Genomic DNA, 12,649 nt, shown 5'->3' with positions numbered 1-12,649 from the left:
TGGAATCCAGGTCTGTCTTTCTATTAAGCTGTTTCTCTTTCCACTGTACTAATAGATTCTCCCAAATTATAGGCATAAACGAAAAAGTTATCTTGATTTTCATCCACCAAAGCCAACAAAAGCTTCCAGCACTTGGGGCAGGAGGATGCTAGTGATATTGCATAATAAGCCTCTACCTCTTGAGCTGGCCAAGAGGGATCTTTTCTTTCATGTTCTCACCCTAGGGTGAAGCCCCTGTGTATTGTAGCAACCAAGAACCAACTGAATAAACCAATAAACATTGTGCTTTCTAGAACAGGGACAATGCTACATCAAGTTTCCATGAAGAAAATCTCATCTATAGCACCCTGGACCTCTTCTTCGCTGGAACCGAGACAACTTCAACCACACTGCGCTGGGGTCTGCTTTACTTGGCCCTCAACCCAGAAATCCAAGGTGAGCATGTCAGGGAGTGTCCCTGGGCCCGGACAGAATGGTACCTCTTGGAGCATACTTCCCCCTAGCTGGGGCTAGAAGATAGCATGGTAGAATGAAAAGCTAGGACAATCATGAGGTGATACTTGAAAACGGGTACCTTCTTCAGTTTTTCTGTTGGATTCGGATGGGTTCACATCACAGCAATATAACAAAGTCCCTGCCCTCAAGAAAACCCAGAGTCTAGAGGGGAGTCAATGGAGTCAATTGACATTGTGGTGAGTCCCAGGAAAAGACTGACATTCTTACATGAAATCTGGTTACAGCCTTCCGTCCTTGTAAGTAATGTATTCTGTTTCCCTGTGGATAATGTTCAAACTCCTTAGTCTGGCATATCACACCCTCTGATGTGCCTCCTTCTGTCTGTCCAGCCTCAGCTCCACCCACCCTGCATGGTGGTCTCACTAAATTACATGGTTGTTTTTTAGTTTTTGTTTTGTTTTGGTTTTGGGGTTTGGGTTTTTTTTTGTTTTGTTTTGTTTTGCACTGTCCTTATTTATGCCTCTGCCATCAGGACTGCTCTTCCCTTTACCACTTATGTAGTTCCACAGTTTCTCTATATGGCAAATCTCCAGATGGAGCTTGAAGAAATCTGCTCAAATACAACCTCCTCTAAGATGTTCCCTCATGCATGTAGGAAACTACTTCCTTTAAAGATGACTTTAGGATTATTAGGATTATTTTCTTCCTCTAGAGATGCCATAATATGCCTCCACTGCTGTGCTGATTGCACATTATTCATGTATCTTCCCCAAAGACTATTGTCCATTCAAAGCAGTGATGGTTGCAATCTTCTTCTTCTTTTTTTTTTTTTCCTCTAGGACCCAGAACAGTTTGAGCATAGGAGAGACTGGATATTAGGATACAGTTTTTCAAACTGTGGGTAACAGTTTGTTAATGGGACATAAAATCAATTTAGTAGACCAAGACCAACATTTTTTCCTAAAATAAAAATAGAATAGAAAAGATCAGAGTACTTCCCATGTAGTAAGGATAAATTTGTTCATGAAACTATTTCTTTCCATAATTCTACATAGAAGTATGTTTCACATGTGTGTATATTTGTATTTATGTGCCTTTAGTCATGATGTAAAATGCTTTTAGAACTATGAATTATATTTTCTAAAAAGCTGAAAAGCTACCTCATTAGGTTATAGATTTGGCTTCTGTAATAAGGTCTCTAAAATAACAATAGTTTAAAATGATGGATGTTTATACCCATCTTCATAGCAACTTTATTCACCACAACTAAAAGACAGAAGCAACCCAAGTGTCCATCAATGGAAGACTGGATAAACAAAACTATTCAGTCTTAAACAGGAAGGAAATTCTGACACATGCTCTAACAGGGATGAACCTTCAGGACATTATGCTAAGTTAAAGAATACAGTCACAAAAAGACATATACTGATAGTTCCATTTACATGAGGTTTCTAGAGTGGCCAAATACATAGAAACAGAAAGTAGAATGGTGGTTTCCAAGGGCTTCAGGATAGGAGAAAATGAGAAGTTATTGTTTAATGGATGTACAGTTTCAGTTTCTCCAGATAAAAATTCTGGAGATTGGTTGCACAATGTGATTTTATATATATATATATATATATATACATATATATATACACACACACACACACACACACATATATAATATTTCATATATAATATATATTATATGTATATTTTATATATAGTATATATATAAAATGTATATTTTAAAATATATTTTAAAATATATTGTATATTATAATATATGTATATTATAAAATATACATTTTATATATATATATATAAAATCACATTGTGCAACCAACATTGTGTGTTTATATATATATACACACACATATGAGTATATATATATATATATAAAATCTTTAAGCTGTATGCTCAAATATGGTTAATATGGTAAATTTTATGTCACATATGTTTTACCACAAGTTTAAAAATGTTTTAAATGGCCAGTGAGAAAGAAATTCACTTTATTTCTCTCTAAAGTAAAAAAGCCTGAGCTGGACTCTGCAGAGCCCTCTGGGCTCTAAGGTCCTCTCAGCATGTTGCTCTGTTGTATCTAGAATGATGCCCTTGTTTACACTCTCAAAGATGGCTCACCTCAAGGGCTGCCTTTCCTCGAAGAAGTAGGGAAGAAGGGAAGAAGGAAATGCATACCCTTCCTTTAAGGATATGTTTTAAGTATTAAACATCCCTTTTACATAGAGTCTGTTGACCAGAACATAGTCATGTGGTCACACTTAGTCACAAGGGAATCTGGGAAATGTAGTCTATAGCTGGGCAACCAGGAGTCCTGCTAAAATCTCTACTATTGTAGAAAAAGAAAAAAAGAGGGAAAAAAGGTATATTGGGGCACAGTTAGCATTTTCTTTGACTTGCTGGGTGCTCACCTAAACTAGTTCATGTAAATCTCAAGATCTCCTTAAGAGGAATGTAGATCATCCTCACTAAGAAGAGAAAACAGAGGCTCAAAGAGTTTCAGTAACTTGCAGCAGTAATGCTGCAGAGCAAGACTTTGCAACCAGATATATCTAAATCCAGGCCCACTTTTCACTCTGAAATATCTCCTGAAAAACCAGAGTCTATAATGCCTGCTATAGTTTTAGCCTTTTTTCTTTCTTTCTTTCTTTTTTTTTTTTTTAGTCATTTTAATCCTGATTATTCCGTTCTTCAGCTTAATCAGGCTTAAGGAAGGTTGTGGAATAATAGAATAAAAAACTTTCTTTTCCAGAAAAAGTCCAAGCTGAGATCGACAGGGTGATTGGTCAGTCACAGCTGCCCAGCTTAGCCACTCGAGAGGCCATGCCCTACACCAACGCTGTCATCCACGAGGTACAGAGAATGGCAAACATCATCCCCCTGAACGTGCCCAGGGAAGTGACAGACGATACCACGCTTGCTGGATACTACCTGCCCAAGGTAACCAGGGACTCCCGGCCTCAGATCCTCAAGCCCATCTTTTTAAATGGTAGAAACTGTGACCCATACCCTTGTCCTAGGGAATCGCTTACATGAGAAGAGTGCTGTGTTACACCGGAGATAATACTGGCTTTTTTTCCCTATGTGTGGTCTTTGGAACGTTAATTCAACTAGACATTAACAGGTATTAAGCTGTATGCTCAATACCTGAGGGGAAGGGGGATTCCATGGTCAAGTATGATTAGGCAAAGACTGGCTTTTCTTTGCTGTGGGATGTCTCAGTTTTTTTGTTTTTTAACCATGTGAAGTGCATTATGGATCTTTGTGCGGATCAGCAAGCAGCAATTCTCCGTCAGACTTTGTCGTGTGGCCCTTTGCTTTGCCAGGGTGGAGTTTCTCACAGCACTAGGGACCTTCCAGGCTTGGAAAATTTTGCCTCATAATCATGGGGTTATAGAATATTGAAGAATGAAAGGACATTTGAGACCATTTACACCATCAGTTCCATCCATGTTGCTGCAAATGGCAAAATGCCATTCTTTTTGATAGCTAATATTCCATTGTTTATATATACCACACCTTTATCCACTCATCTATTGACATCTGGGCTCTTTCCATATTTTGGCTATTACGAACATTGTTGCTATAAACATTGGGGTGCATGTGCCCTTTCAAATCACTAGGTTTGTATCCTTTGGATAAACACCAGGTAGTACAATTGCTGGGCTGTAGGGTAGCTCTATTTTCAGCTTTTTGAGGAATTTTCATAGTTTTCCAGAGTGGCTGCACCAGCTTGCATTCCCACCAACAGTGTAGGAGGGTCCCCCTTTCTCTGTATCCTCACCAACATCTGGTTTCCTGAGTTATTCATTTTAGCCACTCTGACTGGTGTGAGGTTGTATCTCATTGTGGTTTTGATCTGTATTTCCCTGATGCCCAGTGATGTTGAACATTTTTTCATGTGTCTATTGGCCATTTGTATGTCTTCTTTGGAGAAAGGTCTGTTCAGGTCTTCTGTGCATCTCTTGATTGGATTATTTGTTCTTTGGCTGTTGAGTTTGATAAATTCTTTGTAGATTTTAGATACTAGCCCTTTATCTGATAAGACATTTGCAAATATCTTCTCCCATTTGGCAGGTTGCCTTTCAGTTTTGTTGACTGTCTTCTTTGCTGGGCAAAGCTTTTGATCTTGGTAAAGTCTCCATAAAGCATTTTTGCTTTTGTTTCTCTTGCCTTTGGAGACGCGTCTAGCAAGAAGCTGCTGCCGCCAAGGTCAGAGAGGTAACTGCCTATGTTCTCCTCTGGGATTTTGATGGGTTCCTGTCTCACATTGAGGTCTTTCATCCATTTTGAGTTTATCTTTCTGTATGATGTAAGAAAATGGTTCAGTTTCATTCCTCTACCTGTGGCTGTCTAATTTTCCCAGCACATTTGTTGAAGAGACTGTACTTTTTCCATTGGATATTCTTTCCTGCCTTGTTGAAGATTAGTTGACCACAGAGTCATTGAAGGACCATTTCTGGGTTCTTTATTCTGTTCCATTGATCTATGCGTCTGTTTTCGTGCCAGTACCATGCTGTCTTGATGATGACAGCTTTGTAATAGACCTTCAAGGCTGGCATTGTGATGCCCTAAGCTTTGGTTTTCTTTTTTAATATTCCTCTGGCTATTTGGGGTCTTTTCTGGTTCCATGCAAATTTTAGGATTGTTTGTTCCAGCTCAGTGAAAAACGCTGATGGCATTTTGATAGGTATTGCACTGAATCTGTAGATTGCCTTGGGTAGCATAGACATTTTAACAGTATTTGTTCTAATCCATGAGCATGAATGTTTTTCTATTTCTTTATGTCCTCCACGGTTTCTTTCATAAGTGTTCTATAGTTCTCAGTGTACAGATTTTTTACCACTTTGGTTAGACTTGTTCCTAGGGAAGTTATGGTTTTTGGTGCAATTGCAAATGGGATCCTTAATTTCTCTTTCTTCTGTCTCACTGTTAGTGTATAGAAACGCAACTGACTTCTATGCTTTGATTTTATATCCTGTGACTTTGCTGAATCCCGATGATCAGTTCTAGCAATTTTGGGGTTGAGTTGTTTGGGTTTTCTACATAGAGTCATCAAGTCATAGGCAAAGAGTGAAAGTTTGACTTCTTTGCTGATTTGGATGCATTTTCTTTCTTTTTGTTGTCTGGTGCTGATGGTGGGACTGCCAGTACATTTTAAACAATAGTAGTAAGAGTGGACATCCCTGCCATGTTCCTGATCTTGGAGGAAAAGCTCTCAGTTTCTCCCTCTTGAGGTTGATATTTGCTGTGGGTTTTTCGTATGTGGCTTTTATGATATTATGTTCCCTCTATCCCTACATGGCCGAGAGTTTTTATCAAGACAGGATGCTGTACTTTGTCAAATTTTTTTTCCCTGCATCTATTGAGAGGATCATTTGGTTCTCATTCTTTCTCTTATTAATGTCCTGTATCACACTGATTGATTTGCTGATGTTGAACCAACCTTGCAGCCCAGGAATAAATCCCAATTGGTCGTGGTGAATAATCCTTTTAATGTACTGTTGGATCCTATTACTAGCAACTTAGTGAGAATTTTTGCATCCATGTTCATCAGTGATATTGGTCTATAGTTCTTTTTTATTATTATCTTTGTCTGGTTTGGGGATCAAGGTAATGCTGGCCTCACAGAATGAGTTTGGAAGTTTTCCTCCTATTTCTTTTCTTTTGAGACAGTTTCAGAAGAATAGGTATTAATTCTCCTTTAAATGTTTGGTAGAATTCCCCTGGGAAACCATCCAGTCCTTGACTCTTGTTTGTGGGGAGATTTTTGATTACTGATTCAATTTCCTCACAAAGGAAACTTTGTTCTCAAGCTGCCCACCAGTCTTAAGATCTCTGCGACAGCTTGGCCCTCTGGTGTCCTCTCTGCACACTGCACATACAGTTCCTTTTCTTTCTCAAGGTCTTGGCCGGCTTCTGTGGATCCATTCCAATTTGTCTAGGCCCCTTTGCATGTGCCTTATCTGGGGACAGAACCGGAGGCGCTTACCCATTCCTATACCTATTCCTGCAGCTGTTTCTATTCACTGTTTTCTTACTGATTGCCATCTTGTGGGTGAAGGCTGAGGTCTAAGTTATTTCACAGGTGCTGTTTGCATTTTTCTAGCAATTCGTTTAGCTCAACAGAGTCGTTCTACCCCTGATTTTTAATATCAGCTTTAATAAAGACCATGGGAATTGAGAAATCTGACTGTATCTTTTTTTTTTTTTAAGATTTTATTTATTTGACAGACAGAGATTAGAAGTAGGCAGAGACACAGGCAGAGAGGAGGCTGAGAAGAGGAAGCAGGCCCCCTGCCGAGCAGAGAGCCTGATGTGGGGCTCGATCCCAGGACGCTGAGATCATGACCTGAGCCATCCAGGTGCCCCTCACTGACTGTATCTTATAGAAGCATGGAGCCATGGCTTTGACATAAACTAGACCTTGAACAAATCATGGCTCTACCTCCTTCCACTGTATGACTCTGGGCATGTCACTTCATGTCTCAGAGCTTTGACTGACTTATCCGTACAACTTTAAAACTACTCCAGAGGTGGAGGTAAAATAAGATCATTCATGTAGTGTTTAGAAAATGCTCAAAATAGCCATTATTTCTTTAGTAATTTAATAAATGTCCATTAAGCATCTAAAATGCCCCCATCTAGGAAAACAACTCTGAATAAAGTAATCATGCAAGTATATACTTATAAACCATGATAAATGCTCAGCTGGGAGAACTTGCTGGTTTCCATAAAGATATGGAACTAGGAGTAAAGGGCTTCCAAAGGGAAGTGTTTGAGTTGAGGATTAAAGGATGATTGAGAGTTAGATCAGTGATAGAGAAAAAAGGCATTCCAGGCAAGGTGAAGAGCTTGTAAAAGGCCCTGGAAGTGAGTAGGAACATAGCAGTTTTGAGAAACTGAAAGGAGGCCTCTGTAGTGTGAGCGCAGATGAAGGAGAGCGGTCCAAACTGGCGGGGGGGGGGGGGGTGGTGGTGGTGGTGGTCAGCAGATGGGTCTCTCAGCTAAAGGTGGTGGGAAGCTACTGAAAGGTATTCAAGATGTGGGTGTGTGGATGGGTGTGGCATCACTAAATCCTGTTCAAAGCTCACTCTGCTTTTAGAGTGTGGAGCAGTCCCTGTAGGAAGATCCCTTCTTCAGACAATAGAATCTACACTTCCCTGGTCAAATGCCCTGCAAGCCCATCACTTTAAGCTGTCCCATCACAAAGAGCAGGGGCCAGGGTGGGTGGGAGAGGGACTGAGCTCCAAAGACAGTGAGTTGGGGAGGGGGAGGGAGTCTGTGGGGTGGGGTGGGGTGTGATCAGCCCCTGGTGTGGGAGTCAGGGGACTGCTACTCTTCTGAGTAGGTGTGTTGTGTGGGTCAAGCCTTGCCTGAGTCTTTGCTGCCTTCTCCAGGGGACCATGATCCTGACCAATCTGACTGCACTGCACAGGGACCCCGCAGAATGGGCCACCCCCGACACGTTCAATCCGGAGCATTTTCTGGAGAATGGACAGTTTAAGAAAAGGGAAACCTTTCTGCCTTTCTCAATAGGTGAGTTATAAACAAATAGGAGTGTCTGAATCTAGAGTCTTTCTCTTAGCCCTCCCCCTCCTCTTCTCCCTGCTACACGTTACACAGAGCCCTCACTAATGGAATACACGATAGTCTGCTTATCATTAACTTAAAAATAAATACAAATTGAATTTGTGGTCCACTGTCATTTTGGTGATGACACTAAGGCTTCCAAGGGGAGGAACTGAAATTTGAACCCAAGTGGTATGACCTGAAGCCCAAGGGGCATACCACCCTGAGTGTACCTGGACGGATTCTGATTAGATCTTTGTCTTACTTCACCTCATTCTATGTCATCTTTGCCCACATTGGACAAGTCCTCCCTAATAGGAAAGCTGCTATGAGATGTAAGAATATCTTCCAGTCTTCTGTCTACAGTAGCTTCAAAGTTTGTATTTCAGTACCAAGTCCCAGCTGTAAATTTCAAGGATTATAATTATTCTTGCCTCACTGGTGCTCTGCTATTGAGAATTTTATCATACCCTCTTAATTACAGACTTCATTTGCAAGCACATGATCTCACTTAATCTTTGCAGCAACCAAGTTATTAATAATTAGACAGGAAAGTGAGCTGTATTTCCATTCTTAATATGAACTGTATTTCCATTCTTAATATGAGGAAATATGAGCTGTATTTCCATTCTTAATATGAAAATAAGGGAGAGGTTTCTTATCCAAGATCCTGTGCCCCAGAAATTGGCAGAAGAGGGGCCCAAGACTCAAGGTTTTATACTTCTGGTCTACTGCTCTCTTTACCACAACTGGAATCTAACTCATCTTCCCACTTAAAGGCCCTTCCACTTTGATTGAAAATTCATCCCACAGCTATCAGTTAGCATACGCATGCATAACAGTCCACAAACTCAGTGGCTTAAGACAATAAGTTATTAAAACTGTAGTATTGCTTACAAGTCTATAGTTCAGCTAGGTAGCTCTGCTGGGTCTTAGCTGAGTTTGTGTTTGGGAGGTCAGCTGGCTGAACAGCTGATCTAGGATGACCTCAGCTGGAACAACAAAGCTTTCCACATTACCTCTCATTCTGCAGCAGCTAGCCTGGTTTGTTTACATGTTGGTGTTAAGATCCCGAGAGAGAGAATGGAAGCATAAAATATTTCTTAAGGCTCGGGCTGGGGACCAACATTCTGTCGCTTCCATGGCATTCTGTTGGCCAGTGCAAGTCATAAACTCAGTCCCACCTAAGGGAGTGGAAAATACTATAATTTTTGGTGGGATACGGTATGAAGTCACATTACAGATCATGTGAGTACATGGAGAAGAGGGGAATTAGAGCTGGTTTGCAGTCAGTTTTATCCCTGTGATGGAGGAGAATGAAATTCAAAGAAGGCAAACAATTTGGGGATTCCCACAGGAGGGATGACAGAATGTGAGTTAGCTGAACAGAAGAAACAGAAATCTAAAAAATCCAATGAGTTAAGAAAATGTCAGCACACTGTTTTTTCTTCTTTCCCATCCCACTCCCATCTTTGGCACACAGTTGCTTTTCCTGCTTCTTGGTCTAGCACTTTCTGGAGACAGCGTCCCTAAGAGAGATATGGACGGCCCCTTCTTTTTTCTTGGGAAAGAAGATCATGTGTGAAATTACTACTTGTACATAACCAGGGAATATTGTGAAGCTATTTTGGCAAATTCCTATTTTCTTTTCCTCACTGAAGTCCTTCTAGGTTGATCTGACATGGCAGCAGGCAGCTTCAGGAAAGGCAAGAGTTTGGTTCCTTATTTTTCAAATAAGATCGTTTGGTCATAGAGGATGAGGTTAGGAAGAACTTTTCCCAAAACACCTAGGTCACCTCTCTCATTTTACCAGTGAAGTAATCGACCTTGTTAGTTGGTGACAGCCAGGTGGTGGGAGTATCAAGGAGATACCAGTTTCCTGTGATCCAGGCGGAAGCTTTGAAAGCAAGCAGTCCTCATTTTCCTGCTTTGAAAAGAACACTCCTGCTTGTCCTCTTCTTGGTAGCGTTGCTCAGCTGGCCACATGATACAGTTAGAGGAGAGATTATTTCATGGATGTGACAAGGGGGAAAAATTTAGCTCTGTGAGATGAGTTTGCTCACTACCCACAGCCGGTTACTACTGGTTTCTGACTATCTGGGTCTGATTTTGTCATCATGAATGGATTCTTCTAGGAGAATCTTAGTACTCACAGGACAGCTGACTAGGTACCATTTTAACAAATTTGCTCATCATGCTACGTGTGATGGGTAAAGAGAGAAAGACAGAGGGAACAGAGATGCATGAGACACCTGCTGGTAGGAAACACAGGCCCCAAATAATGTAGCAGCAGCATAATTGTGCTGCACGTTCACATTTACTAAACACTTCTGCAGGTGTTACCTAATTTTATTTCCTCAACAGCCCCTTCTAGGCAAAGGACAAAATGAAGGCATGCATACATTAATGAGTTTTCAAGAGTATTTGATTACATGGGAAAATACAAAGTAGCACATGCAGCACAGAGAATTATACCAGTTATAGTTTCCACAGGGATCCCCATAAGGACCGTGAGGAAATATGTCAGAATGTTAACAAGGGCTCTTGTAAGGATTATGGGATTATAACCATCTTTTACATCTTTTATCATCTTCTTTATACCTTTCTTTTTCATGCATTTAAAAAAGAAGTCTGTGGTGAATATGTATTACTTAGGGAGAAAGTAAGTTATCATAGACACACACACAAAAGAGGTGGCAGAAGTGAAACTGCAGGAGGTTGTTGCAAGGAAGAGGACAGTAGAAGCCTAGAGTGGGGGGTCAGAGCACAAGTGAGATGAGGTGGGGTCTGTGCAGGGTGGCTGTGGTGGTGACGGGTCGTATACAAGGGATACAGATCCAAAAAGTAAACCTACTGATAATGGGAGGAAGTTACAAATAGGGAAAAAGAGAAGATAGAATGAACTCTGGTGTTGAGTTGGAACCAGAGGTTATCGATATGAACTCAGATTTCTGATAGGTAGGTTGGCAGATATAGAAATATAGATGTAAACATGGATACATATACATATATTTAAATATATATACTCACAGCACATACATACAGATTCCCCAGCTCTAGCCTCTGATGTGCACTGACAGCAGCACAACCCTGATATCAGCAAGCATGCCAAATGCCCAGATCTTGGTTTCTAGATATCATTATCCACTAAAAGGAATTTGGACTTCTAGAAAGATGGCTGATTCTAGGGTTGGGAAAGGGTAAGATGAGCCTGAAACACAGTTGTGCCCAAAAGTTAAGGAAATACCAGCTTGAATGGGCAGCTAATAGCCAAATCTGGAACACCTTGAGCATCAAAACAAATAGTGATAACAAATTATAACCCTTTGAATAAAAATAGGAATCTCTGAACTCATACTGATATAAATAAATGGGTAGAAAAGTGGGTATGAGTGAAAGAATTTCCTTTAGTAGAATTCTAGCTAAAAGATGTGGAAGGAATGATGGAATTTTAAAGCTCATGACTTGGCAACCATCAGAGTAATAAGTAATTTAGCCAAGAGATAGCAATGGAAACTAGTGGATGAAAGATCAGTGAGGAATGGCTCATTAACATAGTCTTAAAGTATTTACTAGTTACAAAGAGAAAAATAATCATTTTACAGGGAAAAATTTGGTAGACACCACCTTAATTGAGTGACCAAAGTTAACACCACCAATAACGGGACAAATCAAAACTGTGTACCACCCAATAGAAGGAAATGAGAACACAGCCTCACTTTGGTGTTACTCCTATCAGAAATGCATGACCTCACGACCTGAATCTAATCATGAGGAAACATGAGAGGCATTTACCAAGTAATCTGTTTGTCTTCAAAAAAGCCAGTCATATAGACCTGGTGTGGATACACACACACACACACACGAATAGCACTCAGCCATAAAAAAGAATGGACTCTTACCATTTGCAACAATATGGATGGCATTAGAGAGTATTATGCTAAGCGAAATAAGTTAGTCAGAGAAAGACATATACCATATGATTTCATTCATATGTGGAATTTAAGAAACAAATGAGGAAATGGAAAAAAAAAAAAAAGGCGAGAGACACAAACCAAGAAACAGACTCAACTATAGAGAATTCATGGTTACCAGAGGGGAGGGAGGTGGGTGGTTGCCTGAAATAGGTGGTGGGGATTAAGGAGCAACTTGCCATGATGAGCACTGAGCAATGTGTAGAACTGTTGAATCACTATGCCGTACATCTGAAGCTAATATAATACTGCACGGAATAAAAGTGAAAAGCTCAGTAAGAAAAAAAAATGTCAGACATGGCAGCTGAGTCGTCACTTGCATGACAGCCAAATGCACCAGTTGATATTCAACTGGCCCTTTTCCAATAAAGGGCATTATTGGGACAAGTAGCAAAATCTGATTGGGGATCTCGGGGGCAAAATGGTAGCAATGTGTCAATGTTTGCCTGACTTGGTGGTTATACTGTAGTTATGTCGGAGAATGTCCTCGCTTTTAGGAAATCCATACTAAAGATTTCATAGGTAATATAGACAAGGCACTTTCAAATAAATAACTCAGAAGAAACAAGTTCTTTGTATTATTCTTGCAAGTTTTCTGTACTTCAAAAGTGTTTCAGAATAAAAGGCATGCTATGGAAAGTATC

General features: G+C 40.3%; 1 protein-coding gene across 1 annotated transcript in view; it reads left to right on the top strand.

Annotated features, from left to right (window-relative positions):
* CYP2J2 (cytochrome P450 family 2 subfamily J member 2) overlaps positions 1-12,649 on the top strand; it is a 35,926-nt gene that overhangs the window by 19,366 nt on the left and 3,911 nt on the right. The window contains exons 6-8 of the mRNA XM_082685250.1: positions 294-435; positions 3,212-3,399; positions 7,860-7,998. Of these exons, the coding sequence (XP_082541376.1) occupies positions 294-435; positions 3,212-3,399; positions 7,860-7,998 (469 nt within the window). The remainder of the gene's footprint in view (positions 1-293; positions 436-3,211; positions 3,400-7,859; positions 7,999-12,649) is intronic.

This window comes from Mustela nivalis (genome assembly GCF_964662115.1).
Source record: "Mustela nivalis genome assembly, chromosome: 10".
Classification (NCBI taxonomy): Eukaryota; Metazoa; Chordata; class Mammalia; order Carnivora; family Mustelidae; genus Mustela; species Mustela nivalis.
This window is presented reverse-complemented; position numbering and strand designations above follow the sequence as displayed.